Consider the following 14,866-nt stretch of genomic DNA (forward strand, 5'->3'; position numbering starts at 1 on the left):
CAGCCCCTGGTAACCTATGGATTTGCCTATTCTGGACATTTCATATAAATGGAATTGTGCTAAGTGGTCTTTTGTGCCTGGTTTCTTTCACTTACCATAATGGCTTCAAGGCTTATCCACGTCTTTCTCTTGGATTTTCATCACTCTCTGGGATGGTACAGAATGCTGATGCTGGTCTGTCTCCCATCTCTGGACTAGAGGAATAGTTCACAGATACATTAAAGAGCAACAGCGACAAAGCACTTCAAACAGAGACTTTCCTGGGTCTTCAGATGGGCCTCAATTGCAGGCGCTTAAGGGAGATGGTTTTTGATCTCTGTATTAGTTCTCTATTACTGCAGAACAAATCACCCCCAAACATAACAGTTTAAAACAACAACATTTATTATCGCACAGTTTCTGTGGGTTAGGGGTCTGAGCACAGCTTAGCTGGATCATGGGACTGACTGCAGTCCTCTCAAGGCTCCGCCCCCTACCTCGGTCATGTGGCTGTTGGTAGGATTCAGTTCTTTGCAGAAACCCCTCAGTTCCTTATGAGCTGTTGTAGGTTCTTTCCTGTGTGGGCCTCTCCATACAGCATGTCACAGCATGTCCGCTAGCTGCATCAGAGTAAGCAAGCAGGTGGGCGAGAAGGAGGGCCAGCAAGACAGAAGACACGGTCCCTCATACCCTGAGCACAGCAGTGATGTCCCATCACTTGCCATATTCCATTCATTAGCAGCATGTCACCGGATCCACTGCACGCTCAAGGGGACGTGATCATACAGGAGGTGAATACCAAGAGTCTAGTATGGCAGGGGGCAGGGCGGTGGCGTTTTAGAAGCTGCCTACCACAGTCTCCTACTCTGTTACTGAGCAGAAGTCTTCTGTATATGTTTGTGATGCCTCACCTGGTGTCTGAGAAGTGGATTGTTGATTTCCTTGATTGCAGAGATTCTGTGGCGAAAAGGCATCTGAAGTGTTCTTAGGAATATGGTAAAATTCATTTTGTGAGAGAGCATTTGTGATAGTTAAAAAGGGGCTTGGAGGTCTCAAACCATAAGTTTTAAAAACAAGATAGAGGAGAATACAAAGTGAGTATGGTATTCTCTTCCCCACCCTCCACCCCCAGTCTAGGTTCAGAGATGGGGGAAGATCAGCCAGCAAGACAGAGAAGAATCAAAGGAGGTGGGACTGGGGTTTAAATGGGTCCCTGATGTGGAGCCCGGCAGCACTGCCCCTTGGAGCTGCAGGGTACAGAGGGGCTGCAGCATGATCGAAACCCTGACTGCCCATCTCAGACGGACATTGGAAGATCCGAGGGCTGGAGAGACTGTTGTTTGCCTTATGTGCTAATAATTTGTCAGCTATTGACTTGAGAGACTTTTCTGCTAAATTGGTACATCTTTTCTCTCTACCCTGAGATGACAGGATGACATTTAGTTTCATTTCCCTCATTTTTGTCTTACGACATTTTGACAAAATAATTTGTCTTTGCTCCATCCCCACCCCCCAACCCCCAGTCCTTGGTCTTGGAACACCACTTGCTGGCAGTTGCTCTTCTTTTCTCTCCTTTTGCTCAATACTTGTTTTCATGGAACCCTGCTGTGCCTCTTTAGTTCTTTAGAGCTTACTTTTGAAAATTGTCCCCTTTCATACTCTTACATCATTGTGACTCTTCTCTAGTTCCTTGACTTCTTTTTTTGATGGTGGATTCTAGTGTTCTAGCGCAGAGAACAGGGTGATAAGGTGAAATCGTGTCCTTTGCTTCTGATATAAACTTAAAGAAAAACCCATAAAATATTTCAAACTTGAAGAAAGTACAGAGAATAATAGACCAGAACACTCATGTACCCTCCACTTGGATTTATGAAGTACTAACCTTTCCTGTGTTATTTTTTGCCCCAGATTTTTAAAGAATTTATTTATCCACAGTATCCCTTTCAAAATATTGTATTGACGGACATGTTGGCTATTTGCATATTTTGCTATTATAAACACTGCTATGATGAATGTTTCCTTGTGCTTGTGGGCAAGAGTTTTTCTAGCCATAGATATCTTTAAAACAGACTTCTGTGGGGAGGTGGGGTGTGGGTGGAGGGAGAGAAATAAGTGAGGGGGATTAAGAGGTGCAGATCTCCAGTTGTAAAATAAATGAGTCATGGGTATGAAATGTACAGTGGGGGGAATATAGTCAGTAATTATGTAATATCTTTATATGGCGACATACTGTAACTAGACTTATTGTGGTGATCATTTTGAAATGTATAGAAATATCAAATCCCTCTGTTGTATTACAGTAGCTAACAGAGTGCTGTAGGTTGGTGATACTTCAAAACCAACCAAAGAAACAAGCCCATAAAAAAAGGGATCAGGGCTTCCCTGGTGGCGCAGTGGTTGAGAGTCTGCCTGCCAATGCAGGGGACACGGGTTCGAGCCCTGATCTGGGAGGATCCCACATACCACGGAGCAACTGGGCCCGTGAGCCACAATTACTGAGCCTGCGCGTCTGGAGCCTGTGCTCCGCAACAAGAGAGGCTGTGATAGTGAGAAGCCCGCGCACCGCGATGAAGAGATGGCCCCCACTTGCCACAACTAGAGAAAGCCCTCGCACAGAAACGAGGACCCAGCACAACCATAAATAAATAAAATAAATAAATAAAGACTTTCTATTTAAAAAAAAAAAAAAAAAAAAAGGGATCAGATTTGTAATTACCAGAGACGAGGGATGGGGGGAAGGGGAATTGGGTGAAGGAGGTCGAAAGGTACAGACTTCCAGTTATAAGATAAATAAGTAATGTGATGTAATGTGCAATATGAATAATATAATTAACACTGCTCTATGTTATATATGAAAGTTGTTAAGAGTAGATCCTAAGGGGTTTTTTCATCATAAAGAAAATATTTTTCTTCTATTTTAAATATTTTGGGGACTTCCCTGGCGGTCCAGTGGTTAGGCTCCGCTTTTTTTTTTTAATTTGCCACACGGCATGTGGGATATTAGTTCCTCCACCAGGGATTGAACCCGAGCCCCCTGAAGTGCAAGCACGGAGTCCTGACCACTGCACCACCAGCAACGTCCCTAATGGATATTTTCTATAACTTACTAAGAATCATTTCATGCTATATGTAAGTCAAATCATTATGCTATACACTTTAAACTTATACAGTGCTGTATATCAATTATATTCCAATAAAACTGAAAGAAAAAAAACTGGGTGATTGATAAGCAAAACCATAAATGATAAACACTTCTGTAGTATGTTGACAAAGAAATGTTACAGCCATTTTTCATAACGTTACATGAAATAGGGGAAAATGCCTTTTGTGACAGCCATTTAGATGGAAAAATGTTAACTCATGCTGCCTTTCACTTTTGGATTAATACTAGTGTGGCTTTTTTTTTTTCCAGAACAGATACTTGTATGACTAGAAGGAAAACTGATGGCATATTGGAATTAGCAAAATCTACTTTCATGTGATAATTTAAGAAAATATTCACCACATACTTCTCTTATTTTTCTCTGTGGTTTATTCCTGTCTAGGGGTAATCAGCAAAACCCATATTTATTATGTGTCATACTAATCTCTAAGCAAGAATTTTTTTTAAGCTTTTATCATGGAAAGTTTCAAACACACACAAAAGTAGAGAAAATAGTACTGTGAACCCTCAGGTATGCATCACCGAGCTTCAACACAATGGACTTTCTTTTTAGCAAGATTTTCAATTGTGATGCTAACATTAGTTTTATATTTAGAAAGTCTTATATTCAGGGTAACACAAAATTAACATTACTCATTTGGAGAATTATTTCAGTATTCCTATGAGGTAAGTGGCAATTGTTTAGAGGACTTACTATTACTGTTGTTATTATTATTAGATTTAAAAGTTGTCCTTTTAATATAATTTTGCTAATTTATGGATGGATTGTGAGTTTCTTCTCTCCATTAGTTGCTCAGGGTAAAGGTCTGTTTGGCCAGTCTTCTCTTTAACAGGGAGATTGTCCACAAGCTTTGTAAAGTGTGACATAAGTCCTTCAAAATGCTTTGATACAAAAGTTAGGAAACTATTCTAAACACTTAGAGGACTACATTTTAAAAATGAAACACAGGGAGTTCCCTGGTGGCCTAGTGGTTAGGATTCTGGGCTTTCACTGCCATGGCCCGGGTTCAATCCCTGGTCGGGAACTGAGATCCCACAAGCCGCACGGCACAGCCAAGAAAAAAGAGAGAGACACGGGTACAAGCTAGTAATATCCCCTGGTACTGCAGTGTTTGTGGAACTGTAGATCCAGGGACTGTATAAATTCACTGTCTGAGCTGTACTGCATGAGTTTCTTGTGTGCTTGGATTCCAGATAGCAGTGGTCATGGGCTCCTGTACAGCAGGAGGAGCTTACGTGCCTGCGATGGCTGATGAAAACATCATCGTACGCAAGCAGGGTACCATTTTCTTGGGAGGACCTCCCTTGGTAAGAAGCTAGTTGTTTGTTTGTTTCTTTTGGTAAGAACATAGTCTTGTTTGCTTACTTGCTTGCTTGATTGAAGTAAAACATGCATAATATGAAATTTACCATTCTAACCATTTTTAAATATACAGTGCTCTGGCATTAAGTATATTCACTTTGTCGTGCAACTATCACCACCATCCATCTCCAGAACGTTGTTATCTTCCCAAACTGAAACTCTGTCCCCATTAAACACTAATTCCCTATTCCCCACCTCCTTCACTGCCCCGACAACCATGATTCTACTTTGTCTATGAATTTGGCTCCACTAGGAACCTCATTTAAGTGGGATCATATAATATCTGTCCTTTTGTGTTTGGCATATTTCACTTAGCAAAATGCCCTCAAGATTTATCCATGTTGTAACATGTTTCAGAATTTCCTTCCTCTTTAAGGCTGAATAATACTCCAATGTATGTACATACCACATTTTGTCTGTTTATCCATCAGTGGACTTTTGGGTTGCTTCCACTTTGGGGCTATTTGGAATAAAGCTGCTGTGACCATGAGTATAGAAATACCTGTGTGAGTCCCTGCTTTCATTTCTTTTGGGTATGTACTCAGAAGTGGAATTGCTGAATCATGTGGTAATTCTATGTTCAAATTTTGGAGGAATCACTTCATTCCTCTTTATGGCTGAATAATATTTCATTGTATGGATAGGCTGCATTTTGTTTATCCATTTATCAGTTGATGGACATTTGGGTTGTTTCCACTTTTTGGACATTATGAATAATGCTACTATGAACATTCATGTATAAGTTTTTATATGCGCATGTTTTCATTTCTATTGGATATAAACCTACAAGTACAATTTCTGGGTCATATGGTAGCTCTAAGGTTAACATTTTGAAGAACAGCCAAACTGTCCAGAGCATATTTTGCATTCTTGCCAGCAGTGTGTGAGGGTTCTGATTTCTCTACATTCTCTCCAACACTTGTTACTGTGTGTCTGTTTGATGGTAGTCATCATAGTGGGTGTGACATGGTACCTCACTGTGGTTTTGATTTTCATTTCCCTAATGGCTAATGATACTGAGCATCTTTCATGTGCTTGTTGGCTATTTGTATATCTTCTTTGGAGAACTGTCTATTCAGATCCTTTGCCCATTTTGTAATTGGGCTCTTGTCTTTTTTATTGAGTTGTAAGAATTCTTCATGTGTTCTGGATACAAGTCTCTTATCAGATGTATGATTTGCAAATATTTTCTTCTATGGGTTGTCTTTTCACCCTCTTGATGGTATTTTCCTTTGAAACATAAATGTTTTAAATTTTGATGAAGTCCAATTTTTATATTTTTTTCTTTTTTTTTTGCTTGTGCTTTTGGTGTCCTATCTGTGAAGGTATTGCCTATTCCAAGGTTGCAAAGATTTAATCCTTTGTTTTCTTCTAAGAGTTTTATAATTTTAGCTCTTACGTTTGGGTCTGTGATCCATTCTGAGTTGTTTTTTGGTGCGGTTTCAGGAAGGGGTTCGACATTTTTCTGTACGTGAACATGCGTTTGTCTCAGCATCATGTGTTGAAAGGACTATCCTTTCCCCCTTGAATGGTGCTGGCTGAAGAAAAATACTTGTACTTATCTTTTCTTCTACTCAAGGTCAATAACAAACCAATAAATTGTTAAGTGAAAACAGCAAGGTGCTTACACATAGTGTGTTCACTTTTGTGTAAAGTGAAGGGGGGGAATTATACATTTGTAAGCTTGTATACGCATAAAGAAACTGGAAAAGATAGAGTAAATGTTGTTTAAATGCAGAGGAGATGAAGCAGGGTAGGAGAGAGACCTTTGACTTTCCGAGTCTTGTGAAAACATTATCTTTTCAAAAGGTTAAGTCCCCCCACCCCGCAAGAAAAAAGAGTTAGAATAGCTATGAGTGGTGCTCTAAATTTTTAATACTAGCAAGCTTTATGCATCACTGGTAGGGCAGCTACATGATTTGCAGACCCCAGTGCAAAATGAAAATATGGGACCCTTTGTTCAAAAAGGAGAAAACTACTGTTAAAGATACTAAAATATGAAACATGTTCCCTTCTTCTGTGGTCTTTCTACCAGTCATGGTGTTTTTATTTGTTATTTAATGACAGGCCCCACCCCCCACCCCTGCCCCCGCCCCCTCCAGGCATCTCTCCTTCCCATGGGCCCACCATGTCCCCAAGGATGTGCTGCCTCCATGTGAGAATGTGCTTGGTACCCAGATGGGGAACGAGCAAAAGGCTAGCCCTCAGCATCCCCCCCGGCGCCCCCCCCAACACGCAGAGTGGCCTGTTGGAGAGCACACCTCAGCACTGCCAGCCCAGGACAGTGATGGAGCTGCCATGCTCTTCCCTGAGACACCATGGGGGGCACACCTGACCTCTGATCCTCCCTACACCTGTGTCAGGCCCCCACTGGGGGCGGGTGTAACAGGTGCTAGGCAGGGGTGGGGAGGAGAAGGTAGGGCAGGACCCAGGGCCCAGGCACCAGTCAGCAGGGAAGCAGGGAGCCAAGAGCCCATCCCAGGGAGATGGGGGGAGGCAGACTGCGCAAGATCTGAGGCTCTAAACCTCAACACACATGCTCCATTGTCCCATCAGACTTCACTTACAGAACACAAATTCAAAGATAAAGTTAGACTTTCACTAGGGTGACCACTGAGCATTAAACCCCAAGCACAGGGCCCTTCTGAGAGTGGGACCCTGTGCAACTTCACTGGCCACCTGCCCGTGATGCAGGCACTGAGGACTGGATTATGTCATCCTCGGCGCTTCCTCGTCTCTCCTTTGGACGTCTCCATTGTGATTTTCAGGAAAGCAGTTGTCACCCTGCTTTGCTTATGTCACAACATTATCCTAGACTTCAGAGTGATAAAGAGAGGCTGGGTGAAGACACAGGTAATTTCTACTGATTACAACAAAGCATCCCATTATGTAAGTAAAATCCAAGAATATTAAATAGGTAAAAAGAATAATGTCAAGGGACTTCTAAAGCTATAATAAACCTACAAGTGGAGTAATTCAACCATAAAAAGGAAAGAAGTTTTGACGCATCCTACAACATGGACAAACCTTGAAAACATTGGGCCAGACACAAAGAACAAATATTGTGTAGTTACCCTGCTATGAAATATGTAGAATAGGCAAATTCATAGAGACAGAAAGTAGATTGGCTGTCGCCAAGGACTGGGAGGGGGTAGAATGGGGAGGGACTGCTAATGAGTACGGGGTTTCTTTTGGGAGCGATGAAATGTTCTGGGATTAGGTGGTGGTGATGGTTGTTATACAGCCTTGTTAATATAATAAAAAACACTGAATTGTATTCTTTTAAATGGTAAATTTTGTGGTATGTGAATTATATCTTGAAAAGTAAGTTTATTGCTTCAAAAGTCTGTCGGGGCTTCCCTGGTGGCGCAGTGGTTGAGAGTCTGCCTGCCAATGCAGGGGACACGGGTTCGAGCCCTGGTCTGGGAGGATCCCACGTGCCGCGGAGCGGCTGGGCCCGTGAGCCACAACTACTGAGCCTGAGCGTCTGGAGCCTCTGCTCTGCAACAAGAGAGGCCGCGATACTGAGAGGCCCGCGCACCGCGATGAAGAGTGGCCCCCACTCGCCGCAACTGGAGAAAGCCCTCACACAGAAACGAAGACCCAACACAGCCAGTAATAAATAAATTAAAAAAAAAAAAAAGTCAAGGAATTATCTGGTTTTGGAATATTAACACAAGTTTATTAAAAAGAGTACATTAAAAGATGTTATACTTTGATGTAAAATAAGTGTATTTTCCAAATGATTGTGTTAATTTTTAATAAGTTTTACTGAGGATCAGATAAGCCTGAAGAGCTGCCTTTTCAAATGCATTAAAAGTCTCAAGGCTTTATTCAAAAAGCCTACAGCATAATATTAAATATTATTCTTCAATATTTCTCTAGCTATGTGTGATAGCAATCGTTGGTTAATTTACCTATGTGTAGTAAACTTTCCTGGGTAATTCTTGTTTATTTTTCACTAGAGAATAAGTAAAGATATGACTAAAATTTTAAAACATCTTTTTGGGAATATAGGTAGTATCATAATACTGAAATAATGCTAACTGTTTTCAAGAGAAGATTTTGTCTAAAGGTCAGCATTACAATGCCTATTCAGTGGATTCAGATTTAACTTGTGCCTCAGAAAGAAGCAACGTAGCAGCTGAAGTCTGCAGTTCTGTTAGAGAACTAAACCTTGTTCAGTAGTCTACCATCAAAAGGCTGTATTTACAGGTAGAAAAAGAAGCAGCAGCAGCCTTATCTGCCTGAGAATTCTAAATTTTGATGCTTGTTTCACTGAAAATTGAGAAAAGGCTTTGTAGGTTTCACACATAATGTGGGGTTGTAGCTTTCAGTAGCTAACCTGGTTGGAAAAAAATGCATACTAATAAGATAAATTTTTTTAACTTCTTATTTTATATTGGAGTATAGTTGATTAGCAATGTTGTGATAGTTTCAGGTGTACAGCAAAATGATTCAGTTATACATATACATGTATCTATTCCTTTTCAAATTCTTTTCCTATTTAGGTTGTTACATAGTATTGAGCAAAGTTCCCTGTGGAATAAGACAAATTTTTGAAGGAGTTTTTTTGTTCTCCTACCTTTTGTTTATCATCCGAACTTGTTTTTTAATAGAATGAGCAGTTTTCATTTTCTCTTGGACTTTTATCATCTTTATACATATCACAGTTTCAAACATGTTGTGGGTGTTCCATAAATATTAACTGATGACAAATCTTTATTTTTTCAGTTGCTATCAGTCAGTTCCCTGAAAATGAATTATCATATATCAGACGTTTATTCGTTTTTATAACTTTAAATATCCAGACACCTCTTATAAGTAGTTATTGTCTGGACTGAATGTTATTTTACACCAAATTTTTTGGGAAGAAGAGAATCAAGAATTTAGTTCTGGGGGTGCATAATTGGAGGTGAAAAATTTAATTACCTCTCCCTGTGGAATAATATTTTATTTAAGACAGAGCTTTTGATGTAGTGAATAAGTAATTTCTATGCTGTATTTTAGATTAGTGTTCCTTATTCTAATAAAAGCTTTTCTTTTATTACTTGAAGAAAAACAAATCGACCACCCCAAAGAAGTAGGAATCAATAAATGATTCCTAAGGGATCAGGTTGGCATTTAGCATTAAATGATTTTTCTTGCTTTTTCTTGTTCGAATTTCTCAGGCTATAATTGTCATTCTTTTTAAAAATTATTATTAATTAATTAATTTATTTTTGGCTGTGTTGGGTCTTAATTGCTGTGTGTGGGCTTTCTCTAGTTGTGGCGAGCGGGGGCTACTCTCGGTGCGGTGCGCGGGCTTCTCATTGCGGTGGCTTCTCTTGTTGCAGAGCACAGGCTCTAGGTGCGCGGGCGGCAGTAGTTGTGGCTCGCGGGCTCTAGAGCGCAGGCTCAGTAGTTGTGGCGCACGGGCTTAGTTGCTCCGCGGCATGTGGGATCTTCCTTGACCAGGGATCAAACCCGCGTCCCCTGCATTGGCAGGCGGATTCTTAACCCATACGCCACCAGGGAAGTCCCTATAATTAAGTCATTCTTAATTTATTACTTAAGGTTTCTTTCTTTTTGGTCATATTATGCTGAATCTTAGATGTGGGTAATCATGGAGATTTTTTTCCCCCATCTTAAAGATATTATACCTTTAAGAGTTTGTTTTTGATAGTCACTGGAATTTTTCAGCAAAGGTGAAAAAATAACGTTACTTCAATATAGGTAGTGTGTCCAAAGATGAATAAATCACAGTTTCTGCCATCAAGGAACTCACAGTATAGAGGAGATGACAGAGACACATGCAAATTACTGACATATAGTCTGGTAGGCGCCATGTTGGAGGTGTAGGTGGAATGCTCTTGAACCACAGATGAGCAAACATTGCTCTGTTAAAACCATGGAGTGTTGTTAATGGTTAAAAGGCCTGGGCAGGTCAGGGAAAGCCACACAGAGCAGATAGGGCTTGAAGGATAATTGGAGATTCACCGGGTGGGTGAGAGGGAGAAGGGAGCCCAGCAGTAGGATCAGCATGTGCACCGACACAAAGGCTTTAACATGGGTGTGGAGGCAGAATAATGTAGGGGAAAGAGAGTGTGCTTTCAGACCAGGAATGTCTGGGTTCAAATCAGGTTCCATCCCTTGCTCAGGGGCTGTGGGCAAGTTCCTTAGTGACTGTGGGTTCATGTTTCTCGTCTGTAGACTAGAGACAATATTATCTAGGTTTACCTAGCTGGATGGGATGAGAAACAAAATGTCTAGTTCTAGGGAAGAAAGAATGGTAGGTATAATCAGGTTAGGAGGTGTGTAGGACAGCATTTTAATACAGTAATTCCCCTACATACGAACCTTCAAGTTGCGAACTTTTGAAGATGCAAACGTGCCCCTGTATGCCAGCTGTTGTACTGTACTACTGTACTTTTCAAGGTACTGTACTGTAAGACTAAAAATATTTTCTTTATTTTTTGTGTTTGTTTGTTTTTTATGTATTATTTGTGTGAATAGTATTATAAACCTATTACAGTATAGTACTGTATAGCCGATTGTGTTAATTGGATACTTAGGCTAACTTTGTTGGACTTAACAAACAAATTGGACTTACGAACGCGCTCTCAGAACGGAACTTGCTTGTTTGTAGGAGACTTACTGTATCTCTGATGGAGAAAACTCACCATTGACTTTTATCCTTGTTGTAGGTTAAAGCAGCCACTGGAGAAGAGGTGTCAGCTGAGGATCTTGGAGGTGCTGATCTTCACTGCAGGTGAAACAGAAGCAGTTGTTTCTTTCCAAGATTGATTGTCACTTGTTTGTTTAAAAGAAGTGTTAAATTATTTTTTCCAGGTGTTAAACTTGCCAGATCAAACCAGTTTATTTGTTCTAGATCTGCTCTTTTAGGGTCCCGTTCTTTAGAGTTCCATTTCTAAGCAAGAACATCAACTTTTTCATTATAGCCTAGAAAGACTGGAGAAACAGGTTTCTTATTTATTTAACAAACATCCATTGAGCACCTGTTATGTGCCAGGCACTGTTTAGGTATTTGAGATAATAAGATAGACATTGTCTTTGATCTCAAAAAGCTTAGAGTCTAGTCAGAGAGGTGGGCAATAAAGAAATAATCACCAAAAAATTATATAAATACGTATACATGATAAGGGCTACAAAGAAGTATAGGCATATAGAAGGTGGGGCTAACCCAGTGGTGTGCAGGCATTATGCCTTTGTTTAATTAACACTTGTTAAGTGGAGCACAGGGTGCTGGATGGTGAGCCGTGGTTCAACAACAGACCACAAGAGGATTTGAAATAGAGAAGTTTATCAGTCACAGGTCCTGGAGGAAGTACACAGCACACCTTGAGGGGCCACATGAGGCAGTCCAGGCAGAGTGCCCAGAGAGAGAGACAGGACCTGGGGTACATGTTTTTATTAGGGTCCATGGTTGGAGTGCTTTGGGGTCCCCTGACTACAGCTGGATTGGTCAATCAAACCAGAAGATTGGGGTATTGGTAAGTTCCATGGGGATTTTATCTAAGCATACAGGTGCAGAGAGGCAGGGGAGACTGTTGATCTTAAGGACTGTTGGGGAAGTCATATGAGGACTTAATTTGCTTGTGACTGAGCTGCTATCTAGGGCTTGCTTGAGGGGCTAGTGTCCATTGAAGGTCCATGCAGACTGCTTGCAATGCTGGGGAATAGCTTAGCTCAATAGCAGGTAAATGCTTAGCTGATTCACTGAGGAGGGAAAATGTCCTGCTGTGTGGCATCTGCCAGTGTCTGTGGTATGAATTATCCCGCCATAGCTGATTTTAAGCTACCAGCGGGACACCACTGAACATGGAATCAGGAAGAGATGCACACAGTTGGCTCTCATGAGTCAGGCATGAGCCGCTCCATCACATCGCTGGTCTTCCCATTTCAGGTTAGAGTTCAGGAGTAAGAAGATCATCTACCTCCTAGAATTTTGTGAGAATTAAATGAGATGGTATGTGTAAATTGCTTGAAACAATACCTGCTTTAAAATAAGTACCTGTAATTGTTAACTGCCATTATTATTATTGTTTATCTTCGTAATTGGTCATTAAATGTTTTGGACTTTTTCTTTTATGAGCAATTAGGAAACCATCGAAGAGTTTTAAGGAGAGATTGTGCTATTATTAAACATTTCATTAGAAAAGAAAAAAAATCCCTCTGTCTGCTAAATGGAGAATGAATGCTTAGAGGGTTGGCAGTAGTGTGTGTGAGGGACCAGTTGGGTGGTTGTATCAATAGCATACAACTATTGCTAGAGTTGGGTGAGAGGTGCCGGTGGCTTAGATAATTATGGTGGTAGTGAACGGAGGAGGGGAGTAATCAGATTTGTGCTCTATTTTAGCGGTGGAATTGAAGGACTTGTTGATGGATTTCATATATGGGGCACAGTAAAGTGAGGTGACAAAGATGATAACATAAAATGGTTTCATTTCCTGAGATTGGGAAGATGGGGGGAGGGGCAGAGTTGGGGATAGGGCAGGGGGGTCAAGTGTCGCTTTTGAACCTGCTAAGTTAGAGATGATCCAGACATCCAAGTAGAGATGCCGAATAGGCAGTTAACTGTAAGAGTCTGGAGCCCAGATCGGTGCTCAAGAACCATCAACATAGAGGTGGAATTTAAACCATAGGACTAGGTGAGCTCACCCTGAGGTGAGTGTAGATAAGGAAGAGGGCCCAGGACTAGACCCTAAAGAATCCAGACATAACTGACAGGTAGATCTAACCATTGAGCTCGGTGGCCTGGGAGGTGCAGTAAACCTTTCTTTGCTTTGCCAAACCACAAACCACGGAGGCAGGTGACTGTGGGAGCAGTCTAGTAGGTGGGAGATGGAAAATAGGTACAACGTTTCCACCCTCCTATCAAAGAACACTGCCTTGCCTTTTGAAGAGTTGGCTAAGGAACCTACCTTTGCCTCAGTTTTTCATTCAATCCTTTCTTTTTGAGCACTTATTTGTGGATAGATTGATTGTACTAAGTGTTATGAGTAATACAGAAAAATTTCAGGCCTAATCCCTGCCCTCAAGGATTTATAATTTAACTCGGCAGGTAAGAGATATAAATGAATGAACTAAAAAACAATTACAAAACAAATAAGCTATTATGCTTCCGGTTTTACAACTAGAGGCAAAAGGAGGAATGATTAAGGGAAGAGCTGGAGCAGAAGGGAAGAGCTGGAGGTAGGCAGAGAAAAGCTTCGAGAGCTTGAGTTCTCTGCCTGGGTTTAAACAGAAGACTTGCTTATTTCGGTGAACGCTACTGTGAGCAGAGATGCAGCATTTCTCTCTTATCTGGCCATTTACTGACCATTTCAGGGAGACAGTGAAGTAGATGTTTCAGCCTGGAGAGAGAGAGGATGTGGGTAGAATAGAAACAGGACAAAGTGGGCTGCCACTGTTTGTAGGTGCTTAATCAGGGGAAGGAGATGAAGATAGTATTTGAGGAGCATTAACTAAAAAAATTTTTTTGACAGTTTAAAAAAAGTCATCTGGTGCCCATAAAAGGTGTAGGCGGTATATCAAGTTAGGCGTGTAGGTTCTAGGATTCATCTTCCATTTGCCTCACTTGTTACCCTTGTGACTAGACAAACTACATAACTTCCCAGAGCCTCATTTCCTCATCTGTAAAATGAAGATATGAATAGTTCCTGCGTCACAACACAGTGTCTGTGGCATACTAAGTGCTCTATTACTTTTAGCTATTATCATTCATAATAGCCTGTTTAAAATCATGGGACAGTGGTTAGATGGTGATGGCTTTTTTGGGAACAGTGTCATAAAATTTACTAGTCACAACTTGCTTTGGGTTCTCTCCGTCATTGTAAATACGTATTTGTACGTCTCTGATTCGTCATCCTTCATAGTTAATTTGACACAAAGCTTTACATAGTAGAGTGTCTCATCAAAAGTTTTCCCTTTCCTGTTGTTTTCGTAAATGCTAGACAGTTTTTAAAAGAAGGCATTATAGGACTTCCCTGGTGGCGCAGTGGTTAAGAATCCGCCTGCCAATACAGGGGACACGGGTTTGAGCCCTGGTCCGGGAAGATCCCACATGCCGCGGAGCAACGAAGCCCGTGCGTCACAACTACTGAGCCTGCGCTCTAGAGCCGGCGAGCCACAACTACTGAAGCCCACGTGCCACAACTGCTGAGCCTGCGTGCCTAGAGCCCGTGCTCCACGACAAGAGAAGCCACCGCAATGAGAAGCCCGCGCACCACAATGAAGAGTAGCCCCTGCTCTCCACAACTAGAGAAAAGCCCATGTGCAGCAATGAAGACCCAATGCAGTCCAAAATAAATAAATAAATAAATAAATAAATAAATGGTTATTAAAAAAAAAAAAGGCAG

At 41.2% G+C, this 14,866-nt stretch overlaps 1 protein-coding gene across 1 annotated transcript in view; it reads left to right on the forward strand.

Moving 5' to 3' along the window:
- The window catches only part of MCCC2 (methylcrotonyl-CoA carboxylase subunit 2), a 71,093-nt gene that overhangs the window by 32,885 nt on the left and 23,342 nt on the right, over window positions 1-14,866 (forward strand). The window contains exons 7-8 of the mRNA XM_057540246.1: window positions 4,337-4,450; window positions 11,192-11,256. Of these exons, the coding sequence (XP_057396229.1) occupies window positions 4,337-4,450; window positions 11,192-11,256 (179 nt within the window). The remainder of the gene's footprint in view (window positions 1-4,336; window positions 4,451-11,191; window positions 11,257-14,866) is intronic.

Source organism: Balaenoptera acutorostrata, chromosome 2 (genome assembly GCF_949987535.1).
Source record: "Balaenoptera acutorostrata chromosome 2, mBalAcu1.1, whole genome shotgun sequence".
In the NCBI taxonomy this organism is placed as follows: domain Eukaryota; kingdom Metazoa; phylum Chordata; class Mammalia; order Artiodactyla; family Balaenopteridae; genus Balaenoptera; species Balaenoptera acutorostrata.